Consider the following 25,487-nt stretch of genomic DNA (forward strand, 5'->3'; position numbering starts at 1 on the left):
AGACTCGCACATGACAGACGATTGACTGAGAAGCCACACCTATACTCAACAGCATCCGGGATTCATGGCCCATTAATTTGATGGATGCATTGCTGCCTGGCCACGGATGACGTGAAACAGATATCGTGAGATCTGGGCAAGTGTTAGAGCATCACAGCACGACACCACACCAGTGTTAATTTAGCAAATGTGTAGGTGTCATCTGAAGATCTGTATTTCACTCAATTTAGAGGTTTGTGAGAACGTGGGGGCTCCTGTTCATTCTGTGCGCCTCTTACAAATGTATGGGCTCTATTGCTCTGCTACTCCAAGCATTGGCTCGCTAGAAGATTAAGGTTTTAATCACAGGTATACGACTTTGCTTTCCGTTCGCTGTCCAAACACAGCAGTTGGTGTTACAGGGAGGAAATGAGTTGCCTGCATACAAGTGGCTGTTGCTGCGTAATTAAAATGGAGTGCATATAGTATTTCTTTTGTAGAAAGGGAGTGTTGTTGGAAACATAGACCAAGTCACTGCAGACTGGAACGCCCATACTCTAAAAGGGAGGTATTTTTTAAGCAAACATGCATGATCTGTGCCTCTGAGAGCTGCCTGCCTGAGCTCATCGTGCCATGGGATAATTTAATGTGTATGTTCAGAGCTCCGAGCTGGTGCTCTGTCTCTCACTGCAGAATAGTGAACTTCCCCAGCAGCTATGCTCTATACACACACAGCTGCAAACATCAATTTTCTGAGGCAGGTAAATTAGTTACTTTTTATAAATGTGATTTGTCAAGGGCAGGAACGGCATTTGGGCCTTTCAACCTTTTCAGTTGAAAGGGGCCATCAGAGAGGACCCCAGCAACTGCCCCATGTTATCAGTTAGCAGTTATAACACAGCAATATATGTCTCTCTATATTACTTTATTTTTGGGGCTTGCCTTACAAGCTGCATTTACGGGAGCCTTTGCGGCCGTCACTTTCCTTGGGGTATACAGTAGTGTTAAACCCCCACTTTTCACACTGGTTCCTCTATAGCATGCACATGCTGACATAGAAGGATTTGTAGCTTTTCAATGGGTACTTCCTGTTTCAGCTGCCTGCTTGCTGGCCATCTTGTGATAACCGGCGGCTATTAACCCCCACCTGTATTTCTTTGTCTCCCTTGTAATGTATGCACCTCACAGGTGCCTCTGACTGTTTTCCGCTCTACACAAGGGGGTATCCAGCCATTATTTTGAACTTTCCTGTGATCTAAAGGCCATATGTCACTTGAGCTAATTTCCTGTGATGTCATAAGGTCAAGGTTTATGTGACATATGTCGTGCCCTGCCATTTCATTGGGTCAAATTGATTATGTAATTTCCTGTGATTATGCTAATTGCTATTTTTGAAACTTTAAGATTCCTACAGATTTTTGGTCACAGAATGTTGGCATGTATGAAATTATCTTTAACATAACAAAACATCTCTGGACAGTACCTGGTACAGTGTATACATAAGGGCATAGTGGAGCATACTAATTAATATTAAACTATGGAATGTTTGTGTTGTGGCCTAAATGGATGACAGGACGCTGTAGGGTTTCTAACAGTCTTTATTGACTGGCAACAAGTGGAGAGGTTCTAAAGCGGCCTGGTGTTCAATGCGACCAAGTCCTGTGCTTCCCCAGTTGCTTCACTGTGGATGGGTTGTGCTCACCGGTGGCACGCTGTAGACTCCTAGGGCCCCCATGAAGCCTCCAGTGGCTGTGGTGTTATGCCCTAGGAGCTGTGGTGAGAGTTCTGTAACTCACTCTCCTTCTCATGTAGTCAGGAGCAGCGCTCCTGCACGACCGCTTCGGCTGGCAGGGTGCCAACTGTGAAGCGGGAACGTTTTCCCGCGGAGCGTGGGCTCGCGAGAACACGCTCCCACGATCACGTGATGTCCCCACACACCTCCTCTGCTGGAAAAAAGAATGGGATATGAAGTCCGCATATTTCCTGGGTTTCCTTCTCTCTCTCTGGGGCCTGCCAGGATCCGGGTATGGAGCGGGATCGATGAAGTGTCCTTGGGAGGGTGCTGGTGATTCGGGTTCTCTTTGTCCAGCTCCTTGCTGTGATCCCCTGGGTGTAGTTGGGGGAACGGAGCTTGCGAAGTCGTTGTGATGGTGCGGCTCTACGATGTCTCCACTTGGGAGGTGATCGTTCTCGTATGGCTCTTGGCAGACTTGATCTCCTCCAGTGTCTCCTGGCGAGTGTACAGTGTCTTCTTTCCTGCGGTACATTGCTACCCTCTCTAGATTCCATCTCCTGCCATCGCTGGTGCAGATGTGGTTTGTCCCTCTCTCCATGACTTCTATGGGACTGCTTATCTGGAACCTGTGGAGGTGTCCTTGTGGGGAAGTCGTATCTTCACCAGATCCCCTTTGTTGACTTGCGTGTGTCGAGCGGCTCGGCGCAAATCTTCTTTGTTGCGCTGCATGCGGCACGTTACGTCAACCATGTCAACGTCTTCGTCGGCCCTCACTTGCTGAAGCCATGGTGGTACCAGTGAGGATGCCGCCCTTCTCCCCCTCAGCAGATGGAACGGTGAAACACCTGTGACGGCAATGAGGGTGAGGCGGTGGGCTGCTACGGCTTCTTTGACCGTCTTGTATGGGTCTAGGCCCGAGGCGTGAGCCAGTTGCAGCGCCCCTTTGATGAAGCGGTTGGCCCGCTCGACTAGGCCATTTGCCTGTGGGTGATATAGGCTTGCTTTTCGCTGTTTGATGTTGTTGAGCTTGAGAAATTTTTCCATTTCTTTGGAGACTAGTTGGACTCCGTTGTCCGTGACGAGTTCTTCGGGCAGGCCCTCCCGCTGGAATATGGCGGTGAGTGTTTCAATGACTGTTGCCGTGGTGATGTCCGGGGTGAAGTCAGCTTCCACCCATTTGGAAAAATAGTCGACCAAGACTATCCCGTATCTGTGCTCTGGGGGCATGTTGTCCAGCGGCCCTATGAAATCCAGCCCCAGTTTTCGCCACACCCCTTTGGGGACTTCGGTGGGCAGCATGGGGGGTTGCCTCACGGCTAGGCGCTTGTCGCTGTTGGAGCATTCGTGGCACCTATCGACCATCTGCCGAAAGTCCTGGTCCATACCTGGCCACCAGTATGCGTCGCGTATCCTTCTTCTGGTCATGTTGCACCCTAAATGGCCCGAGTGTGCTCTGCACAGTATGACTTTGCGGATTCCGCTGGGTGGGATGATTTGATCACCTCTGAGAATGAGACCGTTCATGGCGGTGATTTCCTCGTTCACCTTCCAGTAGGGACGAAGGCCTTCGGGGATCGCTCTCTCGTTGGGCCATCCATTTCGAACCCAGGTGCTTACATGCCTTAGAGCGTAGTCCTGCTCGAACTCTTCCTGCCAGTGGCGCTCGCTCATTTCCATGTACTCGACGTTCCTCAGGTCGCTTATGGACGCAACGACACATTCTTCTTCCAGGAATGTGGTGCCGGGGGCGCTTTGGTTGAGGAGCCTGGGCATGCAGTCCGCTTGTGCGTTTTTCCAGCCCGCAATGTGTTGTATCTCATAGGTATATTCTTGGAGCTTCGCGGCGATCCTGGCCAGTCTGGGGGTGGCCGTCTTGGTGCCGCCCGGGCTCAGCATGTGAATTAGGGGCTTGTGATCGGTGATCAGCTTGAATCTTGTCCCCCATACGTATGATCTGAAGTAGTCGACGGCCCAAGCGCATGCCAACATCTCTTTCTCTACCGTAGAGTAATTCTTCTCGGATGAGGATAATGCCTTGGATGCAAACGCCACAATGTTCTCTGTGTCGCCCTTTTTCTGGGTCAAGGTGGCCCCTACGCCGTATGCGCTGGCGCCAGTGGTGATGTATGTGTCCCATTCAGGGGTGTATGGTTTAAGGCACGGCGCGTGTAGAATCCTATTCTTGATTTCGCCGAAAGCCTCATCTTGTTCTGGGCCCCAAGAGTACGCTGCCCCCTTCTTCAGAAGCTCCCTCATGGGAGACGTGGTCTCAGAGAACCTGGGGACGAATTTGGCATAGTACTCAGCTAGGCCTAAGAATGAGCGTAGTTCCTCTTTGGACATCGGCGCCGGTGCCTCAGTAATGGCCTCCATGAGGTTCCTCTTGGGGCTTACCCCATCACTCGAGAATCAGTACCCAAGATACTCTACTTTGTTCACCCCGAAGACACACTTTTCATGGCGTAGGTGAATGCCTTCCTCCTGAAGTCTGCTTAGGACTGACTTGAGTGCCTTGTAATGGGTCTCGTTGTCCTTGACGTATACCAGAATGTCGTCTTGGAAGAATGAGACGTTGGTGAGGCCTTTCAGTAGGGAGTTCATCATCCTCTGGAATGCGGATGCTGCGGATGATAACCCGAAAGGCATGCGGGTGTATTGGAAGGTGCCAAAAGGAGTGATGAACGCCGTCAGGGGGCGGGAGGACTTGTGTAGGGGAATCTGGTGATAGGCATCACGCATGTCCAGCTTCGAGAAAATGGCCGCCTCTTTCATCATGAGGACGATCTCATTGATGCTGGGGAGTGGGAAGCTATCCGTGATCACCTCCAAGTTCAAGCTTCTCAGGTCGATACAGATCCTGAGGTTGTTGCTGGACTTTTTCTTTACTAGTACTACCGGACTCAGCCACTCAGAGGATTCCACGGTTTCAATGGTTCCTTCTTCGACCATCTTCCTCAGGTGGGCGTCCAAAGCTGGTCTTGCGGTGGCAGGTACTGCCCTTACTTTGTGCTTGACTGGAGCGGCGTTGGGTTTCAGCCGAATTTTGTGGATGAAGTTTTTCACTTTTCCCGGTTTCTCGGAAAACAGGCTTGGAAAGATCTCCTTGTAGTTTTGCGCTGCTCCTGACGAGATCATGAGCACCTGTTCCGGAGTGCTGGGATCTAGTTTCATGCTGAGTTTGTGTTGGTCATCCCACCCCAGCACGGCTGGACCTTTGGGAGAAAAATACACTTTGGTGGTGGTAGACCTCCCCTTGAAATCGATGCGGGCCTTGATGTAGCCCAACAGTTCGACCGTTGCCCCTCCAAACACGGTGGGTTTTTGCCTGGTTGATCTAATCTCCACTTTTTCTCGTCCCATCATCTCCTTGTACGTGTTGATGGGCAGAATGGTGAGGTTGGATCCCGAATCAGCCATGACGCGCGTTTCCATGCCGTCCACTTTAATGGTGCAGTGGGGCTTTTCTCTTCTGGCATGGGGGGCATTGACCATGACAACCATGGGCCTGTCCTGCAGTTCATCCTCATCGGTTGAGGTGTAGTCACCGTCGACACGGGACACAGTTTTCTCCCGCCACATGCATGCTGGAGCCACGTGGCCAATGCGTCCGCACTTGGAGCACTCCTTATTCCTGGCGGGACAGTCGCGGTCGTTCGCCATGTGCTTGAGGCTGGCGCATCTGTAGCATTTCGATGCCTCCCTTTTCCTGGGACTTTTGTCTTTGGGGCCGTCGCGGGATTGCTTGTCTCTGCGACCTCTCCATTGTAGCGCCGCCATTTCGGGCACGGGCAGGTGACTTCCCGCCTCCTTGCGTCTGCTGGAGGTTTCTTCCTCCGCCCTGGCAATCTGGATGGCTTTATCGAGGGTGACCTCCTTTTCTTGGATGAGCTTGTCCTGTACTTTCCTAGAGTTGGTGTGGACAACGAGCATGTCGCAGATGACCTGTTCTGCATTTTCTCCGAAGGCGCAAAGAGAAGCGAGTTCCCTCATCCTGGTGATGTAGTCATCCACGGGTTCGCTCCCTTCCTGTTTGTGAGTGTAGAATCTCAACCTGTGCAGTACAATGTTCTCCTTGTTGGTGAACCTCTTCATGATACGACGAGTGGCTTCTTTGTAAACGTTGTCGTCTTCGGCGTCATCGTCGGCCGCCGGTATTTCTTTAAGGCCGGCAAAGATACGCTGACCTTCAACCCCTAGCGCATTCAACAGCATCGCCCTCTTCCTGATGGGGGCATATCGCGTGCCGCCCACCGCTTCCAAGTAGGTGGAAAAAAGGGGTTCCCATTGCATCCACGGAATCACCGGTGTCCCTGGCAAGGGGAGAAACGCAGGGGGTGGTGTGGCGCCTTGCATGGTGGGTCCGTGGGACTTCAGGTATCCTCGTCGCCAGTTATGTTGTGGCCTAAATGGATGACAGGACGCTGTAGGGTTTCTAACAGTCTTTATTGACTGGCAACAAGTGGAGAGGTTCTAAAGCGGCCTGGTGGCGCGGGGCGCTTACTCACTGTTCAATGCGACCAAGTCCTGTGCTTCCCCAGTTGCTTCACTGTGGATGGGTTGTGCTCACCGGTGGCACGCTGTAGACTCCTAGGGCCCCCATGAAGCCTCCAGTGGCTGTGGTGTTATGCCCTAGGAGCTGTGGTGAGAGTTCTGTAACTCACTCTCCTTCTCATGTAGTCAGGAGCAGCGCTCCTGCACGACCGCTTCGGCTGGCAGGGCGCCAACTGTGAAGCGGGAACGTTTTCCCGCGGAGCGTGGGCTCGCGAGAACACGCTCCCTCGATCACGTGATGTCCCCACAGTTTAATTGATTTTTATTGAAAGTTAAGAATAATGCACATCTTATACCAATGTGAGTTTCTGTCATGTCACTTTCAGCGATGTCACTTCTGTGTTCCACATGTACTCTTACCCTCCAAACAGTTGTGAAAGGTTAAGAGCTATGATGAAGATGGCTCAGCGGGAAAGCTTTTTTCTTGGCAGCAAGTCAACGCAGAGCAATACAGGTTCAAATCTGGTCCTGACCTGTGCCTAGAGATTTAAAAAAGGTGAAAAAATGAGTCCCGTGCTAAAGACTTAAAAACAGAGTAATTCATTATATAGAAACCATCGGGGAAAAGCAGAGGTGCACTTGCTTTTGTTGAATACTGTATAATTGGTGTTCTCTATAAACTAGATGTTATATTTATGTTTTTGAGACAATCTGCATAGTTATCACTTAATCTGAGAATATCTGTGGACACCACTATATATATATTGTGTTATTTTTGATTTTATGTAATGTCATATCTTTTCACTAAGTTTACTTTGTATAAACTTCTGTTTCCAATAGTCCGTATATGGCCTTATGAAGAAGAGGACAGACTCCTCAAAACGCGTTGCTGCAGAGAACAGACTACTGCTTTGATTTGCGTTGTACACTTTTTATATTTGTCAAATTTTACAATATATATATTTTATTATAAAAAGTGATTCGTCAAGCCTTTTTTTTTCGATGATTGTATCTATTGAAATCTTCATTTTACTCATTTGAATTTTCAAAATATTATGAGTTGGTTTCTCCAACATTACACAGTGTGCAGGGGACGGGAGGGTTCCTATTGTGCATCTTCTTGTTCGTTCTATCGAAACCAAACAGAGTAACGGGAGAAAACTCCCTTGTAAACAGTACGCGCGGTGGTTATCTTAATGAGTGGGGAAGCAGCAGATGAGTTTTGCGTACTTCTAAAATGGCCGCCAGGCTGCCAGCATTTTTGCTTTGGGTGTTAAGTCTTTATTTCTACTGTTCTATCGGCGCAGCTTCCTCTCTTCCACGCTTACTTCGCCCACAGAGCCAACGTTGCCAAACCCCTTTCTTGTGCGATTGGCTAGAACTCCCGCGAAACATGGCCATGGAACACCCCTACACACTTCAGATTGGACAGGGTAAGTCACGTGGTGTCGCCAGTGGCGCGAATTTTTCTCCTTCTCCTAGAGCAAGTTTTTGCCGGAGCTACAGCAGATTGTAAGCGACTACACCCGGGGCTTAAACACCAACCCGCCGCATAACTAACATGGACGTAACCGAGGCCACCGCCGCCGCCGGGGGACAGCAGGTCAAGGACGAGGTGGCCGAGAAGTGCCAGAAACTCTTCTTGGATTTCCTGGAGGAGTGAGTACCGAGCCCCGTTCCCCTCCTCCATCTTTAGTTAAGTGCATGTGCCGCCTAGGAAGAGAGCAAGCTGAGGGTACGCCATTTAAACGCCTGCCCGTGCCCCCGCCGACCACTGCGCGAAGTAGCTGGTTATGCTAAGGGACCGTGGCAGTGCTGGGCGAACACTGAGCAGTTCACGCACGTTCTAGTCTTTAAGAAACGAATGGGGACGGGAGCCTAATACGGCACTAATCGTGGACCCTGTCAGGTTTGCTCTGAAGCAGTGGTTGGAGGCATGGAACAAATCCTAAAAAAGGGTGCTGCTGTAGCGATATTTGCTATAACGGGTACGCAGCTCCTAAAATGAGTCACGTCATACGACGCGATGTCCTCTACAGGGTTGCCAGAAAGGAAACCGATTTATAGCCCAAATGGAGTTAAAAGCTAGCACAATCACATACTTCTGCATGGGCTTACATTTTCTGCTTGAAAAAATGCGTTTTGCATGCATGTTACACCGCTTAAGATGTTACGTTAAAAACTGCAAATCGGGTACAAAGACAATTGAAACAAAGATTTTACAGCTAGAGACCATAACTAATTACATACTGTTGTGGCCTGAATGGATGACAGGACGCAATAGGGTTTCTAACAGTCTTTATTGACTGAGAACAAGGGAGAATGTCTTAAGGTGGACTGGTGGCGCGGGGCGCTTACTCACTGTTGAACTGACCAGGTCCTGTGCTTCCCCAGTTACTTCACTGTGGAAGGATTGTGCTCACCGGTGGCACGCTGTAAACTCATAGGGCCCCCATGAAGCCTCCATTGGCTGTGGTGTTATGCCCTATGAGCTGTAGAGATGGTCCTGGAGATGATTCTCCTTTCTGTGAAATCAGGAGCAGCGCTCCTGTGCGACCGCTCTCGCTGGCAGGGCGCCAACTGTGAAGCGGGAACGTTTTCCCGCGGAGCGTGGGCTCGCGAGATCCCGTGCATCGAGATCTCGCGAGAACACGCTCCCGCGATCACGTGATGTCCCCACACATACATGCAGTATGTACTATCTAAGCCGCCCAGACAGAGGTGAGGGAATCAAAAGGCATACATACCAATATGCCCCATTCAGAAAATACTAGTCCAGTCTTGTTTTTAACTTTGCGTTCTGGGATTTGTAGTCTGTTGTGTGGTTATCAGTGGTCTTGCATATAGTGGAATGTTACTTATGTCGGAGTGATGGCTACAGTGGAATACTAGGCATGTTTGAGTGGAGTGTTTGGTGTTATCTGAATGGGGGTTCCAGGTGAGGCAGTTACATCTGGACCAGACTTGGGTGTGGATGGTAAGTGGTTGTGTGCATGTTGTCTACCAATGTACTTCGTGGCTTAAATGTAAGGGTGTCTCAACCACGTATGTGTCAAGGACACCTTAGGCTGTAGCAGCAGTCGGCGTCTTCTGTGAACCGCAGAACTCCCGTTTATAACATTTGGTGACAAGTTGGTCAATGGATCGCAGCTGAAGTGCCTAGCAGCTGTGGCGTGGGGCAGCGAGGACACATCTGCACGTGTGGTTGCTTGCTACTTTGAGCTGCAGAGGGGTAGCTGTTCGGAGGAGGCCCGTGGTTCCACTACTTCCTGGTGGAGGGAGTCTGCCTCAGGGGAAGCCAGCTAACCAGTTTTCGGGACCCGCAAAGTTATTTGGCTTATCTGTGCTCCAGCCATTAGTCTGGTGGCCCGGAGGGCATTGGCTGAGCTGAGCACTCCTCTAGGAATAGTCAGCCGGAGCGCCGTGGACAGGCACTGGTAGACGCTGTCATGGTGGCAACTTTTGGGTTGGGGAGGAGGAGCACTGAAGAGCAATTTGTGTATGGTCACCCTTGTCCATCAAACTGGAGCTCGGAGGAGGACTGGTTCCGGCAGAGAGCTTCATTTGTGGGAGCGCAGCTGAAGCGGCGTGCATGCGCAGCATTGTGCGCGTGGCACGCCTTGGAAGGTGTATGCGGTTTCCTTGGGACCCGGTGCGGATGCTGGCATCAGCGTAATTCCCGTCCCAAGGAAGTGTTGTGGGCATTGGTGCTCAAGGGAACGTGTGCCCTGTAAACGCCAAAATAGCGGTGAGGAGGCAGTGTCCAGTGAAAGGGGTAGATCGGAGAACCTCTGGGACACAGGTCCTTGTAAACCCTGAAGATCCTGGGTTTTGACAATTTGATAGTGGTGCCAGCCTGGTAGTGTTGTGGCAAGTGGGGTAAGTGACAAAGGGTCTACTACTGGGGGTGAAGTTCTAGGTTTGGCATGTGAGGAGTACTTAGCTACGTTCCAGGAATCGGAACCAGAGTTATGAATTTGGACGTCGAATTGGGTTGAGGTGGGGCAATTTTGCTGTTATTGTGGGTGTATTCGATGTATAGGGCCCGGTTTTCTTTCAAGGACTGTTTTGCTTTATTATCATGGATGAGACACAGGCTGCTTTTGTTTTGGACACGAGTGTGGAGTGATTAGCTTTCCATTCCACATGGGGCAATTTGGTCATGGGATGTGGGGCTAATACTGTTTTGCATTTGTAATTGTTGGTTTGTGAGTTGTGTGGGTGGTTGACTGGTTATGTGGAGAGATTTGGGTTGGAGGCGTTAAGAAGCACGGAAACTGCTCTTCTGAACACCCGCGAAGACCTGCTCTCTAACCTTGATTCCAACACCCCCTGTGTCGTCATCTTACTTGATCTCTCGTCTGCCTTCGACACGGTCAACCATGCCATCCTGCTCAACCGTCTCCGTGATAACCTGGGCATCTCTTTTCTCTGATCGACCCTCCCAGGTCCAACTAGGATCCTTCCTCTCCTCTATCTCTACCTGTGGTGTTCCCCAGGGGTCTAACCTCGCTCCCTGGCTGTTCAACCAATACCTGGCGCTTCTTGCCCACCGCATTGCCGCACTCTGCCCCAACTTCCAGTGCTATGCGGATGATACTCAGCTCATTTTCAGGCTACCCTCAGCCACTTCTTCTCTCTCTCTCATCTCTGACTGCATGTCCGCCATCCAGGAGTGGTGTGCCGCCAACAATCTCTGCCTGAATGCCAGCAAGACGGAGATTCTCCTCATCGGCACACCCACGCCCTACTTTCCTGACACTCTCTGGCCGGCCTCTCTTGGCCCTCTCCCACCTGTGTGGCTAAAAACCTCGGGGTAATCTCCGACTCCACACTCTCCTTCTCTCCACACATAGCTGATATCGCTAAGAAGTCACACGACCAGCTGCACCACCTCAGAGGTATTCTACCTTTCCTATCCTACCCCCAGAAGCTCACTGTATCCAGGGCCCTGGTTCTCTCTAAGCTGGACTATTGAAACAGCCTCTTTCTAGATCTGCCTGCTTCTACCCTCCGCCCTCTGCAGCTCATCCAGAACCGGATTGCGGGACTTTTCCTTGGCCTCAAGCCCGGGGGTCGTATCTCTCCAGGATTGAAATCTCTGCACTGGTTCCTAGTGGCTGCGAGGATCAAGTTCAAAACCCTCTGCGTCATCCACAAGGCCTTCTGGGGCCGGGGGCCTCAATACCTGCAACTCTCTCTTCCTAAATATCTCCCATTCTGGAGCTCTTCGCTCATCCAAATCCCTCGGGGTCAGTCACTTCTCCAAGCAACGAGTTGGTGGTAGATCACTTTCTTCGGCCGGGGCCTCCCTCTGGAACAGCCTCCCTGCCCCCTGAAACTCAAGGAGAACCACCTGTGGTTCCAGAAGCACCTCAAAACCTTTCTCTTCTGCTTTTACTCCTCCTCTCCCCTGCTGAGCTCCTGGCTTATACTGAAACTGCACCGGTTTACCTGCCCACCCTCTGATCTCGGGCCCAGGTCTCCCCCCCTCCGCCAGTCGCATTCCTGCACTGCCCTCCTGGATACCCCCACACTTCAGGACTGTTCTCTGTATCCCTATAGTCCTACCACTAGCACTTGACACCTGATGCCTGCACTTACCCTTCTCCCTTGCACTTGCCACCTGCTGGCCATACTTTACTTTATTTATTCTATTAGCTCATGTTTTTGCACTGTTCCCCCTTCCCATGCACTTGCGCGATCTGAATGACACTTGGCCTAGTAGGATCGTTGTCTCTTTCCTCTGTTCCCCCTGCCTTGCCTCGTCGCGCCTTGAAACACTTGTGTATAGGCGCGTTATAAATATATCGTATATCAAGAGGCTCTCACTGTTGGGATCTGTTTAAGTCCTGATTATGAGGTATATCGGGGTTGGTGTCAGTTGCGATTGTAGTGTAGTTTGGCTGTGGGTCTACTGAGTTGAATTCTGGTATATTAGCATTTATACCGGTGTGGGTGTAGCGAGGTGTTACATGGCTGCTTCAGAATTCAGGCTCATTGGTTGTAGTGAGGTAAATGCATTTATTCTGGTCAGCTATTATGGTTCAGGTTAACTGTTGAAGTGAGGTGCTGCAAAGGTAGTGGATGCTCAATCATCAGTTAACTGCGCTGTACTTATTAGTCTTTTGGGTGCATTTTTGTCTGCGTGGTCTTGGTTTTTATCCTTTTGCCCTAAACTCTATTTTGGATATGGTTCTGACCTCATGCCTAGTGGGATTTTCCTAGTGTTTCTAGTTCCTGGTTTGTGTGTTGGCCCACTCTGGTCCGGTTTGTTTCTCTGTAGGTCATTTTTTCTCGGTGTTTCTTTAGGTGTTTGTTCCCCCATATTTTGTAATTTGGTTGATTGTTAAAGGAATGTTTATTTAAAAAAATAGATAGGCAACAAAAAAAGAAATGCTAGCATTCTCCGTTTTAAAACTTCCTATGTAAAATTTTGAGCTATTCAAGCTCAAAATTCGCAAAAGCAAGCACATGGGCGCATCCATTTTGTGAAATGGAGGCCCTCCTGTGCTGGCTTTTGCTTTTGCGGCACTAATGAAGGAAAAGCCAGCCAGCTGTAGTAAACAACGGCTACCGCTGGGTGGCTTCCCTTCATGAGTGCTGTAGGCGGAGGACGGGGACCGGAGACCAGAGCAGGAAAGCTGCAGCTGAATCTCGGTAAGTGCTAATTTATTTATTTTTTAAAAATAAGCACTAGCTGCGTTTTTTTTTCTAAGTTTTCCGGGCTGGACGTTGCATTTATGTTTGCGGTCACTTTTGAAGCGACCGCAAACATGAATACAACGTTATTGTGTTGGAAAACGCTGCGGTTTTTCTTTCCACGTTGCTCAGGCTCCTCCGGCTCAGAGTTGCACTTCCACCACTACAGAGAGGGTACGGCTGTTCAAACTAGCCCAACAATTGCCAACCCACACACTCCCGTAATTTCCTGCACAATTGGAAATAGGCCAATCTGGCAACGCTGGTCCTAGATGACAGTTCGACCCTGTAAATGGCACTGGCGGTCTACCTTGCACGGAATTAGCTTGATCCACTATAGTACACATTTCCTCTTCTGCCTCGGGCACTGATCTGCACAGAATGTAAATGAGTGGGAAACGCTGAATTACGGTCGTTGATGATGCCCAACTTTTAGCTAGTGTCATTTGGATTTCCTCTTTGTGTTTTTAATGCACGTTGGATTACATTTAATAGAATGGAAGCAGATGTGACATGAGCTGAGGAATGGCTGAACATTTTACGCCTGACAAGAGGTCAACTTGATTTATTTGTTTGCTTCTATATCGCTTTACGCCAAACCACTTAACAATAATAAAAGACAACAAGCAAGAGCCGATCAACAGTACAGATCATGAGAACAGAAATTAACTTTTGGATGGGGATAAAAGTGGGATTTCAAGTGAGAGCGAAATAAGGGAAATGAATGGCGAGAGATGGCAGAAGAGAGTTCTAGAGTTTAGGGGTGAATAGGTAAAAGGAGAAAAAGCATGATTGGGCACAGGGAGGTTGAGAGACTGAAATCAGAAAGATATTGGGAACGGGGAGGGGTGTGATGGTCAGTACCAGGTAACATGGGAGGAAAGATATGGAGGTGCCATGCCGGCACTTGGGCCATAGAACAAAAATGGTATTGAAGGCGATGTTAAAAGGATAGATGAGTGTCGGAAATAGAGCTACGATGATGGAGGGAGCAAATGAGACGTACAGATGAGCGGTATATGAACCGAAGTGGGGTGAGAGAAGATGCAGGGAGACCAAGAAACAGGGAATAACAGAAATCGAAATGAGCTGGGATAAAACTGGAAACTTGAAGTTTTAATTGCCCGAAAAGTTAAGAAGGGGAAATCTTTACATATATTAAATAGATAAAGGTAGCAGGCCTACGCAATGGAAAGAATGTGAGGAGAAAGACATTGAAAAGTGGTACCAAGATTGAGCAGGGGTAGTTAGCTGAGATACAGGGAAGAGAATGGAAGGGGGAGGAATTTGGTAAGAAGGAATAGATTGTTGGATTATTTAAGATGTGGGAAGACATCCAAGACTGGATAGAGAAAATACAAGCAGAGAGTTATGTATGCAGGGCCTCTGAAAAAGGAGAATATTTGAGTGTCATTTGCATATAAATGATAGACGTTATGAGAAGAAATAGCAGATGGGGGGAATGGTGCAGAGAGAAGGCTGAAGCACCCCATAAGATGACAGTCGCACAAGAAACATAGTTGGTGTAATAAGCTACATAGAAACGGAACCAATTGTGAGCAGTACCAGAAATACAGAGTGATAGACATCTAGAGGAAAGAATGTGGTGATCGGCAGTGTCAAAAGCAACAGAGAGATCTAGTAATACGTGAAGAGTGCTTAGTATACTGGGCGGGGAGAAGAGAATCGGTTACAGAGAGTAAAGCAGTTTCAGTTGAGTGGAAAGTCAAAAATTGCAGAGGAGGGAGTAAAGAGTGGTGGTTTAGGAAAGAGTACACAAGTATTTCAGAAATGGTAAGAGAAATCGGGAGAAAAGGGAGTGGAGGGATCAAGAGAGGGTTTTTTAAAGATGGGAATGACTCGCATGTTTAAAGGAAGTAGGAAAAGTAGCAAGATGGAATTGTTAAATTAGCAACCTAGAAAAGGACTAAGGGGGGGAAAACGTGTAGGATTAACACAAGCAAGAAAGAGCCATATCGTCAGTGAGGGAGTGGCGGGAAGAGAAAGAATAAGAGGGAGAGGAGGGGCCAGGGAAGATGGTGTATCCGAAGAGATGGTTTCTGGGACTGGTGAACAGAATGATCAGATTGGCTACTTTTGTAGTAGTATGTGTCAAAGTCGTCAGAGAGAAGAGGATAAGGAGGGATTTGGGGAAAGTGATCGAGTTCATCAGTGTGCGTGGGTGAGAAGAAAGAAGAAAGATTAGTAAGAAGATTAGAGTAATATCGTTGCTTAGCAGAGAATAGGGCATTATCATAGTATGTGAAGATATGAGAGATGCATGGTAAAGAGAGGATTTTTTTTTTCCATCAGCTTTCGTCCTGCCGGAGCAGCGTTCAAAATAAACAGAGGAGTTAGTCAGGGTTGGAGAATCCTTATGAGAATGAGAAAAGGGACGTGAGGGGTAAAAGAGATGTAATGGAGATTGAAGACCATAGGAAAGAGTGTCCGCAGCACTCTGAGAGGGCTGAGAATTGGGTGAGGTGGAAGAGCAGAACTAAAGGAGGAAACCAACATAGATGGGTTAAAATTTCTAAGATCGCAACGAGACGGCATTAGAGGAGGAAGGAGTAGGAGGTGTAGATTTGGCAAATCCGAGAGAGGGAGAGAAGAAAATGGTCCAAAGAAGCGAGAGAAATGGCAGAAACGGTAGAGTTGTGGGAATTGAAGAAAAAATAAGGTCCACAGAGGAGCCTGAGATGCGGGAGTAGGCAATTGTAATAAAGATTCGGTGATTGGAATAAAGGGACAAGAATTATGAGTAGAAGTAAGATTACAATGGATTGAAGTAGTGGTGAGGCTAGAACAAGTATGGTCTAAACTTCTTCAGAGACCACACAATGGCAAAACACTCGCGTTCTATGGTTGCCCACCTTGTCGCCGGTTCCTTCAGTTTTCTACTGTTGAAACAGATGGGGTGTTCCCTACCTTTCTCATCCAGCTGACTCAAAACTGCACCTATACCTGTATTGGAAGCATCTGTTTGCACAATGAAAGTTTGGCTGTAGTCAGGAGCTCTTAAGACTGGAGCTTGACAAAGGGCTTAAGTCCTTCAAATGCCTGCCTTGGTGTATTCCTCATTCCATCTGCCCTTTTTGGGGAATTTGGGTGAGGAGACCACCTTCAAGGGAGAAGCTATGGACCCATAGTTCTCTATGAAGTTCCTATAATAACCACTTGGGTTTGAGTAGTAGTGGTGGCCCATTCTTGTACAGCTTGTACTTTACAAGGCAATGGCCTTTTTTCACCTCCTCTTACCCCATGTCCAAGGTAGACCACTTTGCTCTGACCAATTTGACATTTACTTGCCTTTAGGGTCATATGGGCCTGCTCAAGAGCCTGCAAAACATATGCTAAGTGGTCAACGTGTTCTTTCCAAGTAGGGCTGAACACTGCAGTGTCATCCAAGTATGCCATGCAGAAGTCCTCCATCCCATTCAGAACTTGATTAAACATCCTTTAGAACGTAGCAGGTGCATTCTTTAATCCAAAAGGCATAACCTTAAACTGGCAGAGGCCTGCTGGGGTCGAAAATGCAGTTTTCTCCTTGGCATGGTCTGTCAGGGCTATTTGCCAATAGCCGGACGTCAGGTCAAATGTACTGAGATACTTGGCTGAACCAAGTTTGTCCACCAGCTCATCTGTCCTAGGTAAAGGATGGGCATCAGTCTTTGTGACTGCATTTAGAGCTCTATAGTCCACCCACAATCTATATTCCTTGGATCCTGCCTTTGGCACTAGTGCAACTGGACTAGACCATGGACTGGTAGATGGCTCTATTACCCTGAGATCAAGCATCTTGTTGACCTCCTCCTTATGTGGTCTCTTTCATGGTCTGACATCCTGTAACCTCTGCTTTTGACAGGTGAACAAAGGGGTTAAGCCTGGTGATTGTGAAAACAGAGGGGCAAACTGATTAAACAGAGATTTGCACCCCTCCTGTTGTTCCAGTGTCAGATTAGAAGAGAGATTAACTCCTATCTTCCCATCAAAAGTGTGTCCCCTAAGGAGATCAGGTAGAGGTTCACTCTCCTCCTGAGCAGAAGCTAGAAGCAAAGCTCCCACTTTTGGTCTTGAGACATAGGCTTTTAGACGGTTGGTGTGAAAAACCCTGGGGGCCTCCTTAGGATTGCTTAAGTCCACCAAATAATTGATATCTCCAATTTTTCCCACAACCTTGAATGGTCCAATCCATTTGTCCTCTAAGCCCCTCTGCCTTGTAGGTACCATCACGAAAACTTGCTGGTCTTGAGTAAACTCAACCATGTTGGCCTTCTGGTCATGCCAATGCTTCACCAGAGCCTGACCTGCTTTCAAGTTATCTGATGCTTCTGTCGTCGTGTGTCATTCTACTCCGAGAGCTAGCACATAGTCAGTGACTCACTGGCTTGGGAGAAGGAGCACTCTCCAACCCCTCCTTAATTAGGGCCAATGGACCTCTAACTGGATGACCATAGAGAACCTCAAAGGGACTAAATCCAACTCCCTCCTGGGGGACTTCTCTATAAGCAAATAGAAGGCATGGCAGTAGAAGGTCCCACTTTCTTCTAAGGGGTCCTCTAAATCACCTATAGTTCTATTAACCTCTACCAATCCATTCGTCTGGGGATGGCAGGCAGTTGTAAATTACTGTACAGTTTTTCCACATGGCCTGCATGTAGTGGGACATACAATTGGATCCCCTGTCAGAGATGACCTACTCTGGTAAAAATACCAAGTAGGGCCTTAGCCACTGCCTGAGCAGTAACAGTCCTCATAGGTATAGCTTCAGGATACCTAGTAGCATGGTCGTCTACAACTTATATAAATCGATTGCCTGAAGAGGTTGTCGCGGGTCTAAGGGACCAACAATGTCGATTCCTACCGTCTCAAAAGGGACTCCCACCACTGGGAGAGGCACCAACGGTGCCACATTGTTGGCTCCACTCTTGCTAGATGTCTGACAAGTTGACAGCTCATACAGAATTTATCTACATCAGACCCCAACTTAGGCCATTAGAAATACAGAGAAAGCCTTTCCCTGGTCTTCTTAAAGCTTAAGTGACCAGCTAAAGGAATCTCATGGGCTAACTGTAGGGATGGTTTTATGTCTAGATGCACTACAAGCCTTCTGTAGTCCCCCTGCGATAGACTCAGTAGGTTCACTGTAGAAGAGGCCATCTTCCCAGTACAACCTGTTCTTCCCTGGCTCTTGCCAGTCCAGCTGGGAAGCTGCCTGTTAGTGAAGTCCTTCAAGAATATGACACTCTCTGACCTCTGCTGAAGTCTGCTCTACAGGGGCCACCTTCTGCCAGTAAAGACTGCAGCTCAAGATGGTCTTTAGGATGCAGATCCCCAAAGGGGGGAAGGTCTTCCAGCTCTAAATCTTCAGCTGATTCAACCTTTCCTGGTTGTTCCTCACACTCGGCCTTAGCTGGTGGAGTAGTCACAGGTGTGACTTTGGACAGTCCTCTCAGGGATGTCCTTGTGGGTTGCACAGGAGTGCTCTGGCTTTTTCCTTGAGACTTTGGGTTTCCCCTTTGTCTCCTCCTTGAAAAAAGCAGTTAGTAATTCCTGTGGACTGGGTGTTATAGTTTCTTCTGGAACATCCTCTTGAAAGCCTTTTAAGGTACTCTCTCTGGCCTTATTTGTCTGCTCCGGTTTCCTTTTACTAGGAGGCCTGGGGGTGCTTGATAACAACTTCGAGTTTTTAAGTCATTCCCCAGCAGGACTCTCTAACAGGTATTCTTACAGTTATGTTGTTGCAGTAGATGAGAGGTGGTAGTATTGGATGCATTTGGACAGGGCCTCCAGCAAGTTTCGTGAGTCCTTTGGGTTCCTTAGCAACATACTCTGGTTTGAAACGGTGGCTCCAATGTCTCTAATGGCAGGGGTATCCTGACCATTTACAAGTGCACTGTCCTATTCTTTGGTGTTATCTGGAATTGACTCAGGGACACTAAAGAAACACTGGCAGAGATTCCAATGGGGTCTTCAGCCAGTAGTTGAAAGTTTACACTTGCAATATGTACTTCTCCCACTGGGGAAAAGGCTAAGGAGGTAGTGTGGACCCCTGAAGGTTTACCCTTGCATTTGGGATCCCATTTCATGTGGTCAGTAGACCCACAGGCATAACATTTTCCAAATTTTTTGACAAATGGGGGTTTTCTGCTGACCGCCCTCTGGTTTGTCACCAGAGGTGTCACTAGCCTGATTCAGGTTCCCTTGTGGCTTACCCTTTTTCTGTTTGGGGCCCTCTTTTGGATTGGAGGTATTATAATTCTCTTTGCCAACTTTCTTTTGCTGCTTCCCATCATCCTTTTTCTGAGTTTCCCCATAATCCTTGTGGGTAGCCCTGTTAGCAACCCACAAATCAGCAGCTTTGGCTAGTTCCTTGGTTAGCCAATGCTGTCTCAGCTCAGGAGAGCAGGCATCAAAAATAGATTCTAACAAAAATAGATTTCTCATTCCTTCACAAGTGTTAACTCTGTAACCCTTTAATCCCTTCAAACATTCACACACCCAGGTAGTCCAAGGGTTACCATCCTGCTTTTTGAGAGTCCTAAACCTCTTAAGGTACTGGGAAGGAGTTTTCCCGAATCTAGCTATTAAAGTTAGCCTCACATTTTCATACTCCAATCTATCCCCATAGTTATACTCGAAAGCAGTCAACCAATCTAAAATATCAAGCTTCACCTCATACATACTCACAGTTCCTTAGGCATGCAAGGTCTCTTGGGACTGGAAGTCCTAGAAGACACTGGGAGAGAACTCTTTTCAAGAGCATGATGCATTTCCATTTCTCTGAATTTGATTTCTTGATGTTTACTTTCAGTTTGCATTTGGAGCCTTTTAACTCGTCTATTTTTTTCAAGAGACAAATTCTGGACTCAGTGCTGGACCTGGTAGGATCCCTGTGGCTAAAGGTTGAGGCTTAAGAGCTTGTTGAGGTGCAGAGGGGCTCACATGCTGAGACTCCTCCAACTCTTCTTGCTCCTCAATGGCATTAGAGTTAGTCTCTGAATCATTATCATCCTCATCAACATTTTCCACATTTGCTGAAGGAGTAGGTGTAACAGACCTACTTCTCAGACTTTGATATTCCAGCGATTTTTCAATCAATTTGTTTTTGTTTCCTTTAACAGGGAGATTCCTCACCTTACACATCTTTCAGTTGATCTACTGTTAGAATGATCAGGGCTTTCTGTCTGTAGTTATCCATATCAGGCATGATAACATACATTTTCTAGTGGTGCTTAGCCTTGTGAAGGATACTATTTTAACAAAAGTTAAGCAGAACTCTCAATGTAACAACTACACAATTTATCTTCACCGCCTGCCACCAGTGTTGGGGAAAGTTTGTATGCAGTACAAACTCGCCCCAGAATTTATGACCCACAATCCCAGACAAAATGAAATTGTGTTTTTTCTACTAAATTTCAGACTTTGTCATAAATTATGGGGCGATTTGCGCAAGTCAGACCTATGTGGATTCCCACGGGTGTCTTCTTTTCTATGGGGTTCCCTGTATTTCTTCATGGCTTCGACACCCTAGGCCCAAATCTGTGGGTTGTCCACATGAGCAAAATTCCTGAAAGAGGCAAAACAAAACTTGAAAAAATAACTTGTTTTGGGTGGATGTGGGGGGTCACTAAACCACCATTGATGATTTTAGTGGAAAGGGGGTGCCCACGGGTGGTGTCTTTTCGGAAATGCATGGGGTTCTCTGTTTTCCTTGTGGCTTCGACACCTTAGGCCCACATCTGTAGGTTGTCCACATGAGAAAAATCTGCTGTGCGGTGACGTTTTCATCGGGAAACCTGTGGGAACGCGGGAAGGTAGGCCATGTGGTGTTGGCTGCGTGTTTTGGAGGGTGACCAGAGTGAAATGTGCGGAAATTGTGGGGGTTTTATTTTTTTTTGTTTTATTTTTTTTTCTCCTCAACTATGGACTCTTTCCCTACATAGTTGTTGCCTGACCTGTACAAATCACCCCTTCCCAAACTTGGAATACTGTCTACTTTTCAGAAATGTATGCCTTTCTGGCTTCCCATTCAGCTTTCTTTCCTACCCTTTTCTTCCATTCCGTCCACGCATGTCCTATTCGACAAAAAACAAAATCGCTTACCTCTCACAAAAAGGCTGATTGAGTTGTTATTTTGGTTTCCACTCAATCTGTTCTTGAAAGCCTGCAAAATGGCAAAATGTTCTCCTTTATCATTTTATTTTCCCTCATCCCCCTACAGCAAACTAGGATTCCTGGGTGGCGTTACGACCGCCTACATGTGGGAAAAAAGGGGCCAACTTTGGCCGAGCTATCTCATGTAACGAAGGTACAAGGGATTGAATGGCGGCGACATACTGAAATCACCAAAAAAGGCCTTGGCACTGGGGGGGAAATACCCATGGCAGTTAAGGGGTTAAGACGTTAAAGCCACAGAGGAGATATAATTTGTAAGGTAGCTCAGTTAGTTAATTCTCCTAATGCAGATTGTGCACAGGAATATGTAACACCTGTGTTCAACTTCTGGCGTAATCTTCCGGTGGGATAATAGGCAGAGTGAATGCAATCAGCTTCTGATGCAACACAGCATTTTCCGGGTCAATTGGTTCAGGAAAAGTGGTGGAAAACACTATTACTGTCGCTTTTTCTAATTGGCCAGATTTTCGTGCATTTTCTGGGTGGAGTTTGGGAGCTGAATGGACACACCAGGACCCCCTGTATTTACCGCTCCACCAGACAAATGTGGCCTTACTGTCGGCATAGATTCTCATGCTGGAAATGAGGGAAGGGATTCCTCTGGGATCTGCTTGGAAATGAAACCTGGTAAAAGCGGGCAGAGTCCAGAGGAAGCCATTGTCCATTCTGCAAGCAATCGCTAATTGCGTGAGGTATTTATACTCTTCCAAAGTGGAAAAGCAATGTTTTATCACCTGCCTTTTATGCTAAAATCTTCCATTTTGAGGCGGAAAAGTAAAAATGTGCGCCAATGGAAGTGGTCCACTCCATGCAGTTTACTTTGCGCCTTGATGCTTGGGGGTTTTGCGTGATGCTAAACATGTAATAAATACATTTATTTAACATGACCCCAGATAAATGCCAATTCGTGATCATATTGAGTGAGCATGGCATGTCGCTGGTAAGAGGGGGTCCTGTGCTTCTTGAGTGCGTTGGCAAATGCCCTTAATTGCCATCTTGCGTTAAGCAGGTGCTGAAACCCATCAGTGTGGATTGCGCAATAAGTCGACAGAGGTATTTCAATTGGCCAATTTCGGTCTTTGGGTGACATTGTCAAAGTGGGAGAATGTTGCCCATCATGTGGCACTTTCTCTCCGGAGGGAATTGTGCCCACCGAGAGGAAGAAGTGTGAAAAACCCACAAGGGCACTGTGCCCTGCTCTTTCTGTGTGTCTTCCCCACAGGGCGACAGATGCCGACTCAGACATGGGTAAGTCTCAGGTGGCAAACCTGTACCCTAGTTGATGTGGCAGAGGATTTCAAACTTCTGAGGCTGATAACATAGAAGCATTGAGTTGCATGCCACCTGACATGTATGTGTGATAAAGTTGCAAAGCAGAGCTGTTAGTGGGCTAAAGCAGGAGGCAATGTCTGCCCACCCTCAAAGGGTATGTACTAGGCCCCTTAATAGGCCCCTCCCCCCATCATGGCTGTAGGGGCCAAGTCCCAAAACAGGGCAAGAATGCCCTCCAATCATCCATGCCCACGAGTAGGGTACACCTCGGGCTCCAGAAACCCTGTTGAGCAACCTCTCTGCTTTCCATGTGATATTAAGGTTATTTAAAGCCAGAAGTCTAAAAGGTAATTGTTTAATTGCAGCTGGAAATTAGCTCCTGGTGTGATCAAAATGTCTTAACCAAGTGTGACATCATCCCCTTCCTTTATAAGCAATATGTGTTCTCTAGCATTTCTTCATCCACTGAATTACTGTTAGAAACAAAGGCAAGAGTTGTCTCTTGTGTAGGCATTAGGAAGGCAGTTGCCAGCCTCTGGCATAATATGCCCATTTTCTTTCAATATTGGTTAGCTGTTGCCCTCTTATGGCCAGGTAGAACCATCATGGCAGTAACTGGCAAATGCCTTTCCCTGCAGACAGAAAAGCGGAAATAAGAAGAAAATTCAAGACGCGCAACAAATAGAAGTTAAGACAGACTGCAGCTGCGTTTGCTGTGTTAGGGAGAATATGCTGAGTGTTCAAGCAAGGATGTATGTATTAAGCAAGCAAGCAGTGAGACAACGGAGAGGCAAAGAAAGGCCAGAGGGGCTCTTTGAATGATGTAACACGGTAGAGGACCCATGCTCTGAAGTCCTAGTAACATATGAGAGAATCAAATAGATCAGGCTTTGCAGCAAATGTTAAACGAGAAAGGAGCAGAGTCCAGCTCTGAAGCCAGCATGAGATGAGAGGGACCAGACTCATTGTGAGAGGCTGGCCCGGCGCTCGCAGGGGCGCCAGAGGAGCAGCCGACATAGCGGGCTGCCCCTCTGGCCACGCCCTGGGTCCACATACACCCCACCTACTAGGCATCCCCTGGGTCCGACGCATCCGGCCGCAGACCTGGGGAGTGCTTATAAGGGGGTGGACTTGCGATCGCTCATCCTCCTTGTTTGCTGCAACACAGCCCCCTCCAACCCCCCCACCGAAGGACAGTCAAAGCAGCAACATCACACACTTGGTCCCTCTTCTCCCATAACAGGGCTTACTCGGAGGTACAAACAAGATTTCCTCTTTCTTTGAAAGCCCCATCTTTCCATTCCAAGAGACGCACACGCACGTCTCCTTGCCCCAGACAAAATAAGTAGCAACTTGCAGTTGGTAGAAAAGGCTTCAACTCCTTTATTTGGCGGGAGTCCACTTACAGGTGATCTGCCTCTTAACGAGCTGGCGTCCTAGCTGTGGCCCACTGGAATTAATTTTTATTTCCTCTCTCTTGCCATGCGCTCATAGTCGGATGAAAAATCCAGAAATGCAACATACAAAGACATGTTCTTTGCTTCTGCATCCTATAATTTTCTTCTTTTCTCTTGTTTTATACAGTGATATTTGGAATTTAATATGTACTACTATTTTAATTCTAATTTTGTAAAAAGTCAAGTTCTTTGACTAAAACACAATAAATAAAGCAAAGTCCCCAAGATGTCCCCTGTTCCCCCCCCCCCCCCCCCCCCCCCCAGATTTTGTGTGTCTCCTACGCCCCTGACCACCAAAATGGCCTCCAACGCAAATCTTGGGCTGGGAACCAGAGGTATTTTAGGAAAGGCACAGAGAAGCCCTTCTGGCCAGCACATTGTGATGGCATCCACTCCCCAAGCTTCTGGGAGAAAGGAACCGGGGCAGCTGGGCATCCTAAGGAGAGGCAGACAGATCCAGCTCTGGTGTCTCGAACCTCCTGCAGAGCAACACCCAACAGGATGAAGGGAACACCCTGCTCAGACTGTTGGCTTGGACGTTTACCCCCTCTATTACCCCCCCATCCCCAAATGGGAATTGCCAGCAGAGACGGGCTTTGTTCTGCCCGGCAACCCAACCTCTACGCTGGAGGGATCCAGCTGACTGGACCGTTTTCTGCCCTGGTGGTTTATATAGCTGACGTGGTGTCTGTACACACCAGAACAGTCGGCCCCTGCACGGAGCTGGAAAACGCATGAAGAGCCAATAAAACCGCCAGCAGATCCCTCCAATTGGAAACATGAGGCTTGCACTGCTGACCCAATGTCACAGAGCACTCTTGCCCCCCCAACACTGCTCCCCATCGAGACCACTGGCATCTGTAATATTTCTTTGGCAAGGGTTGAACCAATTCTCACAGAAGATATGTGACAGTGATTGGGTTGCTCAGCTTTGCAGGCTCTTACTTGGAACGGGCACAGTAACCTCTCTGCTGGTACATGTTGAGGCATACTCCCTTCTCAAAAATAGTATGGAGATTTGGGTTTTGACCACTTGTGTTTGCCCTGAACCTGTGTTCTGGTTCAATGTAGCCTGACCAGATATGCACTATTTTAGTTTATGCAAATCGTAGTTAACTTTAGGCGCCTTAGTTTTAACACCAGTTGGAAACCTGAGATATGGCTACCCCTGTAGGTTTGCTGTGGATTGTTAGTTCTCTATGGACCTTGTGAGTTCCCTTTAAACATTCCATAAAGGGATACACTAAGGATCACATTTTCTGTGATTTGTTTGATTATTAAATCTCAGTAGCAGTACTTTAGATGTATGCTTAGTGGTCCAACATTCTGAACATGCAGTCGTGGCGACTGTCTTTGGTGATTATATATTTAGTAGGGTTTACACTGGGATATTGCCATAATGCTATTGCCCGCAAGACACTGTTCTTGGCTGTCCGTTGTGGTTCGCATTTTTTCTTTATTTCTACTGCATGAGTTATTATGGTTGTGTTCTCTAGCACTGGCTTTTCCTGCCGGAGTCTGGATACTTACCCTAATACATGCATCACTTTTCCTGTGGTTGCAAGCCTGTTCTACTGCTGCAACTCGATCTCCATGCCCCATCCCCACAAGAAATGTATCTGTTTTGAATATTTGACATAATTGCATGGACACCATAATGAAATACTTCAGGT

The 25,487-nt window shown here is 47.8% G+C and overlaps 1 protein-coding gene across 1 annotated transcript in view; it reads left to right on the forward strand.

The window, feature by feature from the left end:
• Positions 1–7,631: 7,631 nt before the first annotated feature.
• Positions 7,632–25,487, forward strand: part of MCM6 (minichromosome maintenance complex component 6) — a 75,787-nt gene continuing 57,931 nt past the window's right edge. The window contains exon 1 of the mRNA XM_069616539.1: positions 7,632–7,864. Within this exon, the coding sequence (XP_069472640.1) occupies positions 7,767–7,864 (98 nt within the window). The 5' untranslated portion in view covers positions 7,632–7,766. The remainder of the gene's footprint in view (positions 7,865–25,487) is intronic.

This window comes from Ambystoma mexicanum, chromosome 9 (genome assembly GCF_040938575.1).
Source record: "Ambystoma mexicanum isolate Mex_15411 chromosome 9, UKY_AmexF1_1, whole genome shotgun sequence".
Classification (NCBI taxonomy): domain Eukaryota; kingdom Metazoa; phylum Chordata; class Amphibia; order Caudata; family Ambystomatidae; genus Ambystoma; species Ambystoma mexicanum.